The sequence below is a fragment of the Manis pentadactyla genome, chromosome 2 (genome assembly GCF_030020395.1).
Source record: "Manis pentadactyla isolate mManPen7 chromosome 2, mManPen7.hap1, whole genome shotgun sequence".
Lineage (NCBI taxonomy): Eukaryota > Metazoa > Chordata > Mammalia > Pholidota > Manidae > Manis > Manis pentadactyla.
In genome coordinates this window covers 105,008,211-105,025,296 of record NC_080020.1, presented here as the reverse complement: position 1 = coordinate 105,025,296, position 17,086 = coordinate 105,008,211, and the positions used below count along the sequence as shown (strand labels likewise).

General features: G+C 32.2%; 1 protein-coding gene across 1 annotated transcript in view; it reads right to left on the bottom strand.

Annotated features, from left to right (window-relative positions):
• The window catches only part of HCN1 (hyperpolarization activated cyclic nucleotide gated potassium channel 1), a 799,285-nt gene that overhangs the window by 564,674 nt on the left and 217,525 nt on the right, over window positions 1-17,086 (bottom strand). Inside the window, exon 3 of the mRNA XM_057495355.1 lies at window positions 16,763-16,924. Coding sequence (XP_057351338.1) covers window positions 16,763-16,924 — 162 coding nt within the window. The remainder of the gene's footprint in view (window positions 1-16,762; window positions 16,925-17,086) is intronic.

Below are 17,086 nucleotides of genomic sequence, written 5' to 3'. Positions count from 1 at the left end.
CAGTCCCATTAAAATTTTACTAAACAATCACTAAGAAGCATTTTCCTAATGAGTCTAAGTGCAGCTTTCTCTCTTCAGAAAAGATGGAGTGATGAGAGAAAAACAGAAAGGAGACCTGAATGTAACTTTTTTCAATTAAATGAATACTTAAAGAAAATTTCTCTCTTGTTAATACAATTCCATACATATATCAGACTGGCTATAGCACACTTTTGATAAAATCAAATTTAAGACAAGAAAAATATATCATGATCAGGGAAATATGATAGGCCAAAATGATCTTGGCTTTCAAATTAAATACATAGGGGCACTTTTTCAAATAAATTTTTTCTTTTAGCAAAAGAAAAAATACAAGTTAAAATGGGAAATACCTGAAAATATGTTATCTTTGTCTTTTTTATAGGAAAATGAGTTAAATTAAAATCTCCTGTTGTATTTAAACAGTTCTGTTTTAATTCCTTTAAGTTTTTCCAGGTTCCCTGGATTACTACTTAAGTAGAGTGAGATAGAGCACATCACTAATAGAAACATGGAAAATCCTCTCCAGGGTTAAAAAATTGGCCAGTTAACCAACAGAATAATATTTTTATAATTGTGGCAGTATTTTAAAGCATATCCCTAATGGTTTCATTTGATATAAACACAAGTACACAGAGCATTTTAACAAGGACTTTTTGGAAGTAGTGGTATTAAAGGGGATTAAAAGGGAGGGTAAAAGAAAAATCAAACATTAATATTTTATATCATTATATATATATATATATATATATATATATATATATATATATACACACACACACAAGGAATCAGCTTCAATTTGGAATAAATGCTAAGAATCTTTCAATAATGAAGACAGAAACATAAATCAAAGAGCTTAAGCAACACTGAAAGGCCAAAACTTCCAGAAATCAAACATTTGTTTTGGTTTTTCTTCACCAAACAAGATACTTGAGGAAATCAAGCTTATCCTCAATTACTGTTTTAACATCAACAGTTTAATTAACATGTAGACCAACCAGGGCAGAATAATAGTACCTACAACAGTGCTTGGCACACAGCAGGCAAATGATAAATAATAACTGACTGACTGACATAATGGAAGAATGAATCTACCTAAATCATCTCTCTTTAGAATACCACGAAGTCTGCTTAATATTTATACCTGAATTAAGTTCATAGCTGCTCCCTCCTTTACTACAGACAAACTCAGCCCCCTCTTCTACCTCCAATGCTAGGAAATATGTTACATGTGTTTCCCAATGAGTCTGACCTACTTCTGCAGGCCACTGCACTTCTTGCTCTCCCAGGGGGAAGGTGGCTGCTGCCTCACTGCCGGACCTCATTGGTGCAGGTCAACCTCAGTTGTTGCTGTGTGTTGCTCTGGCCAGATGCCCTGAGCTTTCACTACACACAGCAGACCTCTGCACTGCTCTGGACTTGCTTGCTACTCTGCCTCAACCGCTTGCTTGTTGTCAATTTGCTTAGACCTGCACATCCCATCCCTGGTTTTGTAGCTTTTTCTCTGAAATAAGAATACAGTACTCCCTCTGTGTTCTGCCCTGGTAGGAGTTCTCACAACACAGGCAACTGGGTCTCATGCAGCTCTCCATGTTAGAAAGAATAAAACTCCAAATCTTCCCATGGTTTACAAGTCCCTTTGTGATTTAGCTGGCCCCTGGGTGTCTTCCCAACACCATTTTTTTTTTGGTATCATTAATATAAAATCACATGGACAACATTGTAGTTACTAAATTCCCCCCATTATCAAGTCCCCACTACATACCCCATTACAGTCACTGTCCATCAGCGTAGTGAGATGCTATAAAGTCACTACTTGTCTTCTCTGTGCTATACTGCCTTGCCCGGGCCCCCTGCTACATTATGTGTGCTAATCATAATGCCCCTTATTACCCTTCTCCCTCCCTTCCCACCCAACCTCCCCAGGCCCTTTCCCCTTGGTAGCTGTTAGTCTATTCTTGGGTTCTGTGAGTCTGCTGCTGTTTTGCTCCTTCAGTTTTTGCTTCATTCTTATGCTTCACAAATGAGTGAAATCATTTGGTACTTGTCTTTCTCCACCTGGCTTATTTCACTGAGCAAAATACCCTCTAGCTCCATCCATTTCCCAACACCATTTTTGTACTCCTCTCTCACTCCACTCCAGCTACACCAGTTAGCTTTGCACATGATATGCCTCCCTCCTGGACTACTTGTCTTGCAAATATTTTTGTCACTCACTCCTTCATTTCCTTGAGTTCTCTGCTTGAACATCATCTTTTCAGAGATGGCATTTAAGAACCATCTATCTTAACTAGATCTGCTTGACCTAAGTCACTGGATTCTGTTCTCTTGTTTTAGACTTCATAGTAGGATTTGTGCTGCTTGGCATTATGTCTTCTAGCTCTTTATTTTATTTTCTATTTTCCTGGGAAAAATAGACAACCACTAGGGCAAGACTTTGCTTTATTATTAATCTATTTTCCCACTAGATCAGCAAAGATAAAACTAGTCACTCAATAAATAAATAGACACATGATAGACAAATGTTATTAATAATCCTAATGTCATGCAATAAGTAGATGCAGACTGATCCTGTGGTATGGGGATAGGGGGTGATATATTTAATTGCATACACAATACTTCCAATCTTTTTCAGTCTAGTCTCTATACTACATACTCAAAACTGAAGAACATCTCTTTTGTGATAAATTTAAGATACTGGATATATTTCTGATTTTACCATTGACATAAAGGTGATGATATATACCCAATAATTAATAAAGCTCTTCTACATCTGCAATATTTAGAATTAACAACTTGAATTCCAGGTCCCCTGAAACTGTCTATGATGGCTTCCGTAAAGCTCTAGATCTTGATTTATTAATGGATTACTCATCAGATATTTCTCAGCAGTAGACAACATGAGAAGTAAAGAAGATAAGGATATTAATTTCAAGAAAACCCTTCTCAATAGATTGTCCATGGTGAATTCTTGCTGTTTGGCAGTAACATCATAACTGCAAATGCGTTATTTTTTCCCTTGCAAAAATAAAGAATTCACCTAGACAGTATTTAATTAAATTGTCTGTCTTGTCTTTTTAATTCTATTTATGCATTTTATCAAGCCATTTCTTTCAGTCTTGGCTGTTCAATAATTTATCATTATATTGAAACAAATTGCCAAACTAGTTATATCCATGTAAAATGAGATTCAAATTAATGTAACCATTCTGATAAGTCCAGGATGAGCTGCTAATGTGGACAAATTCTCTTTCTTCCATTTTCCCTAGGTGCTTTTTACATTACTTGATTTTTTTTTCCCTTCTGTAAATGGAGAGGAAAGGAAGAATTCTGTTAGGGCCTGATATGAGAGTTAAGGAAGAAACCAATGCATGTAACACAAGGCATGTATTCAACCTTACCAGCTTTTTGATTAATTTTGTAAGTTGGAAACTAATGGCCTTTTGGCTGTAAATCAAGCTTGCTGTTTTTTTCTTTGGGAAAAATGTTATTTTTTTAAAGTAATAATTATGTAAAATGATACATAATTAAATAATATGTTTATATATATGTATATGTTGTTATATCTAGAAAATTAAGGCATTTTACATAAAAATTTGAATATCCAGCTTTCCTTGAAAACTTTGGGCATCATTGGATGTAAATTTCCACACAATTATCAGCTGAAATTGAGAAGCAGCTATGTCTCTTAGGGTATAAGCTTTACATAGTTCCTAAGAGGCAAGGGGCTGCTTTTTGTCTTAAACTTGGTCTAATTCACATGTTTGTATGATTAGATTGGCTCCTGTATGCATTTAAGTTTGCTATCTATTTTGGAGTTAGTTTGGATAGGCCAGACAATGTTTGGGTAATAACCTCAGATTAAATTGACTGTATTTTCTTCTTTTTATTTTTAAAAGCTAGTTTACCTTGATAGTCTCAGGTTATGTGCAGTCAAATCTGTATGTTACATAGTATTTTCAGTGAACAATGTTTTCTCATTACTCTTGTTGACTCAGTTGACCTTTATAGGAACAGGCACTTTTGCTTTCAAAAGTTGGTGAAAGATTTTTCTTTCCTATCATGGTAAACGGATCATCATAAATATATAATATGTATTTCATATATATATATATACTTAAAGTATAAATCACTATTTGATAATCAAGATTTTTTGGATCTCCATTATATATTCAGCTGAAGCACAATACAAAGAGGCATATATAACATAGAGCACTGGTTTGAGCTGAACCTGCATTCACTTCATAATCAAGAAATATTTTTTAGAATAAATTTCAGATACTTTCACCATTTCTCTTGCCACTGAACTCTTCTGCACCAAATTATTAGGAAGTAAGTGAAAAAAAATGAGCTACTCAATGACTTTGATCAGTTCTGTTTTATTAATATGAATGAGATGGTTTACTGTTTAATGCTCTTCTTCCCAAGGTTTGCTCTGGATCCTCTAAAGAAATGTAATTTTATAAATGCAAAATTCATAGAGAGAGGATGAGTTAACTTAGGATCTGTTGTCTCCTTTATCTCTAAATAAAGAAATAACAAGCATTCTTAGGAAGAGGTAGTTTCAGTTTTTCATAACTTGGCTGCAATTACAATAATCAGCCATGAAACAAACAAAAGAATCACAATTGTGTTAGGAGTGGTATTATTTTTGGTGAAGTCAAATTGTGAAATATACAAATGTTGACTTCCTCTCAGCAAGTTAAGCAATAACTTAGTCTTTTTCTCTGTGCTCCAAATGGAAACAGTTAAATGACTAATTTAATAATTCTACTAAATATAATTTAGAATAATATTTTTGCTATATTTTAAATATTTTTCTTATTACTAGTAATAAAAATAGATTAAAAATAAAAATAAATCTTTAAAAATATTTTTAAATATTTTATTACTAGTAATAAAAATAGAATAAATGTTTAAAAGACAAGATGTTAATTGTTTGTGGAAGGTGAGCCACATATTCTTGAGTTTCTCAATCAAGGAGTTCACCAGAGTGATCTGTCATAATGAGTGATACAAATTTGCTAACTAAATTCAGCTACACAGTAAGAGATACACTCCAACGAAAAACACATTGCAAGGTAATGAGCCTGTTTCCTGTTTATATAATTGAGAGGGTAAGTATAAAAACAATGAAATCTCTTATTCAAGTTGGCATAATTTCATTTCCTCTGCTAAACTCTGTAGGTTTTCACAATATGTACATATGCTTTAATGCTTTCTCTAATACCTAAATACTATGTTAAATATCAAGTGAGTTATATCAGAAAAGTGGTTATTGAAAAACAAATTACTGATGTGTCATGATGCTCTTAATTTATCTTACATAAAAATTAATTTATAAATGGATCTAAATTAGTTTTAAAAGCATCATTTAGGAATAAAGGTAGATAACCAGTGAATATTTACATTTCAAAGAGATAATTAGGCATCTTCCTGGTCAGAAAATAATTGCTATAGAATTAAAAGATCTTAGAATTTGATGCCCAAAATTAAAGTTTTTTTCTTATAAAAATGTCATTGGTTAGAATTTCTATTTCAAATTAGCATGGGCAGTATCTCAATTATTGACATATACTGAAATTAGGGTCACCAAAACCCTATGTATTTTTTACACTTTTGGCTGAGAGCTATGATGTTTGATTCTTGTGCTGGTCTCTTTCCTTTCATTTTTCTGATCTTACTATAAGACCTTATGTTTTGCCACTTAAAAAATCCATTCTGTTAGATTCAGTTCATCCTCCTATATAAAAAGATCTTAAATATGAACCTATACCCAACATTTTAGCCATTTCTTTTGTACTTTGTGCTAGCTGCATCTCTGATGGCCTCAGCCAGGTTATTATTATGTTGAAAAGACCTCAGATAATATTAATATGAGGAAAATACATCATATCCTACAGACGTCCTAAACATCTTTTTCTATATTGATAGCAGTCAAGTAACCTGCACTTTGCAGTGTAGGAACAGAAAACACTCACTTGACCAATTTTTAACCCACTGGCTTCTACTTTCTGTTAGTCTAAATATTTCATAGTAAGATACCATGAAGAACTTTGCAGAAAGCCTTATATAAACTGCATGTACCACCAGTCTGATGTACCAGTCTATCTCAAAAAGGAATTAGTGGGCTGGTATATGTAACTTAGCAAGGTTTCCAACAAGTTTTTTAATTATATCTTATATATAAAAGAAGAAAAAGATAAACTGATGAGAAGTTTTCATTAAACCAGTACTTGCTCTGATGAAACACTGCCTTTTCTCAGTACTCACAACAATTTCTTTTATAACTTACTGCAGAGTCTTGCTTGGAATTAGCATAAAAAAACAGGCTGTAATTTGCAGCACCTATCTTCATTCTCTCATTGTAAACTCAAACATTGTTTACATATTCCATGGACAACAAGTTCTCCCCTCATTTTCTTGGTTTATAAAAGATCCTATGCAATCAGTCACCATTTCTTCTTCAAGATACCGTTTTAAGGTGCAATTCACATGGGCCAGGGGATTGAGCTCATTTAGAGTATCAAAGTAGTGACACAGTTCAATTTCCCTAGAATTTATTCCCAGTCTACTCAGTTTAAAATATTTCACCTTCACAGAAGACATTATTAAACAGTGCTGAAAATATTCTACTTACATGCTGTCTATTTCATTCTATGGATTCCAACTGGAGGGTCTATCCACTTCCTGCTCTTTGCTCCAACTGTTACTTAATGTCATTGATGTTTCTCTCATTCTAAATGTTACTTATGGCTATCCTTATGGGTTTAAACCACTTTATCCAGTGTTCTGAAGTGGTAGGAAAATAAAAGCAATTTTACATTCAAATTCTCTTTGTCTCTTTAGCCAGGCTTATGAAATATAAACTTTCTTTCCATGTCTCTTCATATTTATAGATGTATAGTACATCTTCTACTTCATTATATATAGTACATCAAGCTACCCTAAATCATTTTTTAATGGGAGGGTTATGCACAAACTCATAGACAAGAAAAATCAATTCTCCTCACATTTAACTACAACTGTTAATAATGTGTATTGAGATAAGAAATTTAGTAAGAACTGGGTCTTTATATTTGGTATATATAAGTTCCTTCATTACTCCAAAACTTTGTGAAGTGAATATAATTACCCATCCCACATTACAGATGAGGAAACCAAGGCACAGATAAAGTCACTTATCCAAGGTCACGTAGCTGTAAGTATGAAAGAACCAGGAAATGAATCTAAGCAATCTAGTTTCAGAGATTGACCATCCTTAACCACTTTGCAATATCATTTCTCATATTTAATTTAAGATTACTTGCATGCCTCCTTTCAGATTCTTAACACTTAACCCTAAACAACAAATTCTTCAATTTTAGTTGAAGCAAAGTATTATCATTTCTGCTATGCTTTAGGCACTAATGTCAATCAGGCAAACCAAGAATTCCTCAGTATTGTGCTAAAAGAAGAGTAAGTGTCCAATCCCCATCACTGATTCCCTTTCCCAGTCCTATGAAATGCCACAAATCCTCCCTCCACCTTACCTAGTTAGGTATATGTCTCCTAGTATGCCCTTTAATAATACCTATGTATTAATGCTTTCTTCAGATCTCTTCATTGCAGACTTTTCCTCATACTAGATTTCCAGTAGCTGTGCATCTGCTTGATACACGGTCTCCTTCAATTAGGTCAATTTGTTTCAAAAAGCCATTATTTTGACCATAATTCCTAACCCACTGAATTTTATAATTTACCTTGGAATTTGTGTCATTCTGTCCATATCTGTTCATTAGAATGTTAAAAATCCAAGGTTATAAATTTTACTTACAGTTACCCTTCAAGCTATTTTCTCAAGAGAGGTTTTGGTAAGCTTTGTATTATGAAAACAATGAAAGGGAATGGGATTTCTATTTTACTGAATCGCTTAGACATAACTTCTTCATTCAAGGTTTTCAGTAAGCATTCATGTGTTAATGGGAAATAGCAGAAAGTACAAGGAGAAGACTGCTGTCTTAGATCCAGTACTATCACTGTCTTTCTGTTTGACCTTTGACAGATACATTGAATGTCTCTTTCTTTGTTCATAATGTATTCATAATATTGGTTGTTGTATGTAAAAGTACTTTTAAAAGGTAAAGAAGCATCATAAAATATGACATTGTAATTAACCAGTTCTTTATTCATCACTGGATATATACAATTTCCTGAGCATGGTTATGAATGGATGTCACAGAACTGTCCAATACTTAAAGAATCAATCAATAATAATACCTGATTGAATATACTAAATATTAGATACCTGGTAGAAGTTCTAACTGTTAGAGGAATTATTGTAATAGTTATTACACAAATATTGGCAGAAATATACCCATAACATTTCATTTACTTATTAGATGAGAAATAAAAGATCTTAATAGGAATATAGCTCAACAAAAGAAACAGTATTAAGATCTAACCCAATAGCTGGTTATGATATAAGGTATGTTTTCTTTCATTTGGAAGAAACAGAGTCAGCCTCAAAGACATCTAATTATAATGGTGAATGGCCTCAGTGGCAGAAACACAGCCTGAAAGAAAAAAGGCAATATGCTTTCAATGTATTAGCTATTTGGCTCCTATCTCCTAGTTCTCTTTTTTTTTTCCCCATTCTTCTGCAAAATAATGTGTTCATCCTCTTTTTTGTTTCTCTTTAAAATTTTGTGATCATTTAATTTCTATAGAACACTAAACCTATATAACAGTCTGTTCATTCAAAGCATTCAGCTAAATGATAGAAAAATACATTAGAAGACATTAGAACATGTCAGTCTCATAAATTTTCATATATAAACAGCATCCAGATCTACCACTTATAAGGTATCCATGTTTCTATGATTAATTGTATAAAAATCTACATGTGTTTGAATCTCTTTTTAGGACTTTTTTTAAAGACCTACTTTTTTAAGTTCTAATTTTCTGGTAAAATAGTAAGAAGAAATTGTAAATAAATAATAACAGTGATGAGTGAAAAGTAGTTATTCTCAGGAGAATGACTTCCATAAATAAATTGTAAATTAATAATGACTTTAATTTGATTTGCCTAATATTTACTGATTACAGACCTATGCCAAACCTTTTTTTCTTTTTCCTTAAAGATGGGTAACCTAGTTGACAGCATAATTACAAAAGTTGCTAGACAGAATGAAGTCAGTATTTAATGGAGCATTAATGCTTTAGTTTTTGTTGAGAGCAATGGGGAGCTAGTATTGGTATTAACCAAAATGGTATTTTTTTCCAATCATCTTATAATTCCATTAAAAAAATAGAATCCATATTTAAAAATACATTTTAAAAAATATAAATAGCTGATCTTAGAATACAATAATTTTTTTAATCACCTAAAAGACAAAAATATAATTTGTAGCAAACTGAGATGTTCAAACAATTATGTCCTCATTTTAATATAATTTGAAATTAAACATTTTTCTACTGAAGGCCTTTCCTAACTTGCAGGAATTAGTATCTTAGATTACTACATTAATCAAATGGCAAAGGCTGCCACTGGTGCTCTGTATATATATATATCAATTGCTTTGGTTGATGTTATAAGTAGGTATTATAATTAACACTTATTTCTATCATTAGAATATATTTAGAGAAAATTGTTGTTAATTTTATGACATGCCCTAGAAAATGCTGTTGCAATACAGAGTATATGTTGTTGTTTGTTATTATGTATCTTTTTATGAATTATAAAGATATGGTGGTGGCAAATTCTTAAATTTTCCTATGTACTTTTTCATCACTATCAAGCTCATACAATTAGAATAAAGAGTTACAGTCCAAAGATGGGAAGTACTCATAATTCTATACATGGGAGTATGAAATAGGTTGCACAATAGTCAGATGTTCATTAACTCTTGCTTAGTTAGGCAGAGCCATGTTTCTGAGACACCTGGCTGGTAGTACTAGAACGGTATTTAAGTCTTGGTCACACTGGAACCATCTCTATATCCTTATATCATAGAGAAAACCAGCCAATGATTCTGGTACATATTTTTAAGATCTTACCTGATAAATTGTCTATGCTCATTGGCATGTTGCAAGAATAATGTAAAATAACTGAAATGAACTAAAGATTCACGAGCCCATTTCAATTTCTCATAGCAGTTACTCATTTCCAGAATATATTACATCTTCAGAAACAATAAAATACTTCTCAAAATACTTCTCAAAACTATAATTCATGTTAAAGATTTTCTGAAATGCACGTTTGTAAAGAAAATCCTAGATAGCATTTGTTTCCACATTGTTTGTTCCCAGAAAATAATACATGTCTGAGAAAGAAGAATGCAGTATGTGAATTGATTCACTTTTTGTGATGAGGTCATGAGATCAGTCACTACGCTGGCTGTCCTAATAGGCAGATACAGGATGGCAACGGAGAATCACAACACTCAGCAGCCTGTTGACCTACTTTGTTACTATAACTCATAGGAACTATGAATGCACCTTTTTCCCAGTAAGGTTACATAGTGACTTGTCAGCAAATTAGTTACTTTTTGTTAGGACTTTAAAAAAATTCTGTTAAAGCAAAACATTCTATTTATTAAAAAGTCAATAATATAATAATACAATTTCTAATTTATAGAATTTCAAATCCAAAATACTTTGCTAGATCTCAAGAGAGGTGAAATACATTTTTAATTAAGAGATTTTTAGCTTCATTTCTTAGTTATATTATTTCAATCAATGATTATTTCAGTAATTAATTAATTGGGACTTCAAACAAAAAAATGAACCTGTTTTAATTATGTCCTTATATATTTTCTATAATATCAATAGATAATAATATAATAATCCAAGGTATATGGGACTTATGTGTGAATACCATGTATTCCTTTTTTTCCCCAAATCATTCACTTAAAATAGGAGATAACAATAAAATATTCTTTCTACTTTAGTTCCCCTGCCTGTTAATTTTGACTATTAACAGATTTTGAGCTAGAAATGAAATGTCTCAATGCCCATTCTTAGTTAAAGTTTTCTTATGAAAAACCCACTGACTAGTTGAAATAAATATCCCCCTATTTTGTGTCCCCCCACCCATTCCTCACAGACTTTATCTCAGTCCACACAAGACTGGCAATAGTGCACCATGGTGTGTTACAAAAAAGTAGTAGTCTCTAGTGGCTAAAATTAAGAAAAAGACATTTGTAAGAATGACTATTTTCATGCATGCATGGCTTGGCAAGCAGAAAGAGTTCAATAATGCACTGGCACTTGTCCCCTTGCTCAGGGATCTCTGGGCAGTGCATACATTTCAGAAGCCTCAATTCAAATTCATATTAATGGCTTTGCACATAATTTTCTATTCCTTTAGATTAGAAAATAAAATTTTTAAATCTCTGCATAGTTTCAGCACCTGGAAAGAAGTGCCATGAATGAAAGCAGGTTAGAAAGTAAGCACTGTGAAGGCAAGAATTTTTCTTATTCTCTACTTTATGTTCAGTGCCTAGGACAATGCTTGTCAGAAAGCAGATACTCAGATTACCTAAATCAAAGAGTATGTAAAACACACTCATTTCATAGATTAACTACAGGCAAGTTGAGTGAGTTGCCTAAAGAGGTTTTAATGGTCGAAGCAATTTTGGAATGCATATCCCCAAATTTAATTCTGCCAGTTTTTTCCCTCCCTGTTCTGCTGTCTAGATGAGTCAGGATAAGTTATGTTATGTTGCCCATTACAAATTAAGAGGCACACCTCTGGAGAGGAAAAAATGAACTGGAGGGTTATATACCAGCTTTTCAATTCCTAGACCTGTAAGTGAAATAGGATATGGCCACTCAGATCCCCTTGACCATAACTACCACAGGGCCCCATCCAACAGGAAGGGCACTGGAAACCAGTGTGTGATGACTTGGTTATTAGTAAGTGTTCCTGACACACTGTCTCAAATGAAAATAAAATTGGGTAGTGATTTACATTTTCTTCCAATCAAATCTCTTACCTTCTCCACATAGATTTTATTAATTACACCCTTTTAGATATTTTATATCTCTCTTCTCTGATATTCCTAGTATGGTTCATACATCATAATATTTTTCTAGAAAATATTAGTACCTTATTTATGTAGAAATGAAGAGCATTAGAGGTTTATTCATTTGGACTTCATGAATTTTGAGTATGCTACATTGTCCACAAGTTGGCCAAGTGATTATTTATCTTTGAAAAAATAATTTCATGTACACATTATTAAAGCAAAAACTTTCCAAAGAAGAACACTGAAAATGTATAATAAAATAACTATTTTATGTGCCATTTTTAAATACTGTTGACAATTTACTTGTTTGCTTAGAAACAATATTTATTTAGCAATATATGCAAGGCTGGCATAGGATCTGTGGGTTACATAGACACTTGTGAGGTATGTTGCCTGCCCTCCAGGATGGGATCTCTAGCGATTAACATAATGCCGAGATACCTTCAAATGCAACAAAATAAAAGATTACCTTCATGGAATTACCTTTGGGTTGTCTTAAATTATTTTAATTGTATTAGTCAAATAAATATAAGTATGAACTAGGTATGAGTTTCCTATCTTTATAGTTCTTGTAAAGTTAAACATAAATTTACAAATCAAATACTAACAAAATAATTAATCAATAAACATCTTAATGTGAATTTATTGTGATGGATAATGTTGTTTTGCTAAAACCAAATAGTTGTACACAATGTAAATGTAGTGCTATTACAGCACTAGTTTTTATAAAGTATGTGGTTTTACACACTACGATATATTTGTGTGCCATGTAATGAGTGACTTAGTTTTCCAACCCATTTCTCCAATTTGTCTATGGTGAAAATTTTGTACAACATTTAATATAATGTCATATAGCCCTCATTTGGTCCAAATGAATCATTTGCTTATTAAGCCTATAAACTAGAATTTTTTATATAATACCTTGCCCAATTCAATGACAAAAGCATATCCAGTCTCCATATTTAGGGTATTCAGATGATCTCAGATTCATAATATGTTTATGTTCAAACCTTTCAAACTATGGCTAACATATATCCATAGGTTTACAAGCTTGTTGGGAGAAAACCTGTGGACTTTCTGAAAGTAAACCTGTAGACTTCAATTAAAGAAACACTGTTCTAGGAATATACTATTTAGCTACAAATCCTGCTTTATCTATTTTGTAAAGTCATTCTCTTAAATTATATCAAAATTAATATGCAAGTTCAAATTTATCAGTTTTTACTTTCATAGAATCTTAAAATTAATATTTCAAGATAATTATAATTTAAACCAACAATCATTATCTCTAATTCCTTTATAATGTACTATTACAATTTTAGTGTGGAGCACCTAAAAACGGTCACAAAATATCATGGGGATTACAAAATTTTCAAAACTAATTTCATTTAACCCTGATTATTTGATAAATTGAAGATTTTAATTCAGACAGGATTCTATAATTATAGCATTTCTTGAGTAAAGCAAAAACAAATATTACAAATGCAGAGCAAGATTAGTCCCTCTTCAAATTGCATTTTGCAAGCCATTATCTACTACCTTGTCAATTCAAGTAGCCCATCATGGTTAATGACTGACTTTTTTAAAAAAGAACATTAAAGAATTCTTAGGTGAAGAATTTATAAAGTTGTAAAGGAACTATCTGAGAGGAACTGAACCTACTTCTATGAATGAAATTTAGGTTAGAAACAGTTAATATAAGAATAAATATATTGAACAAGTTACCAGTTAAAGATACAGTGTAGTTATAGCGTTGACTCTGCAGGACATATATAGATAACTGGCAAGTGTTACATAGATACAGAAGAGGATATAGATATAAATGCAAATATGCTTAAGGAGGATTTAAGAAAAATATATATATGGATATAGACATAAATTCAAATGTGTTTTAAAAGGATTTAAAATATATAGAGAGAAAAGGACATAGGTACAAATGCAAATATGGTTAAGAAGGGTTTAAAATAATATTTAAGGATATATGTTATTTAAATATACAAGATATGAAAAAGAGGGAGAACACAAGGAATTCATAGAACACCCCAATCTTTATCATAAATCATTTAGTATCAATGCCAAATGTCAAAGCATAACTGTCAATAATCTACTGAAGAATGGCTAAGTATCATGTCCTGCATCCACCCTCACCTGGATTCTCAATTTTTTCCTTCCCAATTTGATTTTGCTTTTCTACATCTACATCTCATATCATTCTTGCCACTTTTCAATGTCAGAGCTCAAATGCTGATTTTCGAGCAACTTTCTACTACAACTGGCATTCTGTGACTGCAGTTTTAATTTTCTGTAATTATTTTTTTAACTGTTTTTTACAATGTATGCAATATAATATAATGTAGTTCAGAATAGAAATTACAGAGTTATATATGCATTCTGATCTTGGTTGCATCAATCTACTACCCATGTGATTTGGATAATTAGTTTAACCTCTTAAAATCTCAGTTTTCTGAACAGTGAAATGGGGGATAATAGTGCTTTACCTCATCCTTCTGTTTTGAAGACCAAGTAAGATACCAGATTTCAAAGTACAGGGGTTTGTGTATTTAAGCATATGTAAATGTGGGGTGCTTTTACTTACATTGGATTTTAATTTCCTCCTTTATAGCTCTCTTAGTGTATAAATACATTTTGTTTTGTTGTAATGGAAGACTTTCTATAACTCCATAGCTTTAGGATACAAAATAGTATTTTCAAGGTCAAATGACACCAATTAGACTATTGTACAAAAATTGTTTTTTATGGTTGTCTCCTTCATATCACTACTATTCACAATATAAAATAATTTCTGGCCTTCATAGTTGAGCATAGACTTAACTATTTCCTACCCTGTTAACATGAAAATAATGTTAATAATTGTTAAGAAAGTAAGAGCCAGTTTCATAAGTAAACCTGCAGCACCCCTTCTCCCACCAAAAAAAAAAGATCCAAGAAACAAATTGCAAATTCAGGAAAGGTATTTTGTACAACATTAGGATATAGTAAGGTCTGACTCTGACATAGTAAATACAGATATACACACACCAGTGAGCACATACAGACACATTTAAAGAAAAATAATCAACAAATTGAAATTTTTCTTCATTAAATGTGCTTGTCACTGGATATATAAGGTAGGACATTGCCCTACATTATGATTATGCAGTCATATGCATTTTATGGATACTCCCCAAACAATCTCTTTACTGTTTTAATAAAGACAATTGCTATTTTTTCTGAAAGATACCTACAGAAAATTTAAAACAATAATTATTTGCAAACTTAAGTATTAGTTGGTGCCAATAATGAACCACCTTTTGGCAGTAGTGTTGGTGTTCTGATATTATACACTCAGTCACAGCTGGTATACAGCTGCTCCTTTTTTCTCCCTCTCTCCAGAAGTACCTTAATAATGTCATTATATTTTTACTTTCAGTGGTAAGTAAAAGTGACAGATCTATAATCAAAGAGACTTCACAGATTTGAAAAGTGAGTTGATCAAACTCCATGCTTTTTTTAATGGAAACTCTCACATGGACCATTTTTCAAATAAGCTTTCAATGACAAGTGACTTGATTACAAAAAATTATTGTCAGGCACTGTTCGAGAACTAGAGATAAAATACAGAACAAAACAGACAAACTCTTTGAGCTAATGGAGCTGACATTCTGGTGTGGGGGACACAGGAAAATATAAGTAATAAAAGTGTGTGTGCATGTGTGTATGCGTGTTGCTAACTTCTTTCAAGGTAAACTGTAAACCAGTTGGTGATGTACTAAGTGCGGTGATCAGGGAAGGCTTCTGAGAGGCAGTGATATTTAAACACATATGAATGAAATGAAGAAGAGATCCAGGTCAACGTCATGTCTCAAAGAAAGGAGTGAAAAGAATAAAGATAGAAAGAAGGGGGAGAGGGAGGAAAATAAAATGGCACAGAGAAGGCTACTCTAATGCATAGTTAACTTTAAAATCACTTTATTAAAGGTAATGTAATTAAAATGTAATGCAAGAAGAAAATATGAGAACTTAGATATAAGGAAAAAAAGTATTTGGGAATATATATACACATATTTATATATAAAAATATTCACTGTTATTTCAATTATTTTGTGTTGCACTATGTAAATCAAAACATATTCTATAAAATTAAACATGAATCTGAATATACTTCACTATGCAAATCAAATTTATATTTCACAGATTTTTTAAATTTACACATCTTTCAGGGTAAAGTTTAAAGGCTACCACTTCCATGAAGTTTTCCTTAGCAAAAAGCACTATCTGAAATGTCATTGCAAGTCATACATCTCATTTGCATTTATACTGATGTTCATGCCTCTGCATGTTTAAAAAGCCTAGACCTGCATGCCTTGAAGATAGTAAATGCTAAATAAAGTGGAAAGAAAGGAGTTATTATAAGCAGTAGTCAAAGAACGCTGTATTATGATTGCATGTATGCATGTGTGTTTAGAGGTGTATCTTTGAAATAAAATGGCTCAGTATACACAGAATAAGATATTTTAAGAAGATGCTATAATACATATATCCCCGGGAACATTTCATGTAAATGAAATATAATTACAGAAAAAGAAATATAACATGATTCTATATCCACAGAAGCAACTTAAATTTTCTCTGAACATTTAATGGAAGAAAAATTAGATCATTCTGACATTAAAATCAGACCTTTTTGGCAAAATGGTGAAAACACAGGGTGTAAAATAATACAAATTACTTACAACCATTTTATTTAGAGACACCCAGCAGTCTGGTGGGAAATCCTGCAGCAGTGGAACTAAGAACTGAAGACAGCCGTCCCAGTGGCAGAGGAGCAGCATCATGCCGATGAGGTTAAAAATTCTCACCACTGCACTGGCGAGATCATATGTCATGTGAAAAATCTGTTGACCAAAACAGAAAATTGATTCTTACAAAACTTACAATCAATTTTTTTGAGTCAAGAATACTACCAATGTCAGTAGGCATTATGTGGTTTAAATAGTTATTTAATACAATCCTGGGAAGAACTTTTACCAATAGAAACAGAGATTCCATATTTTTAT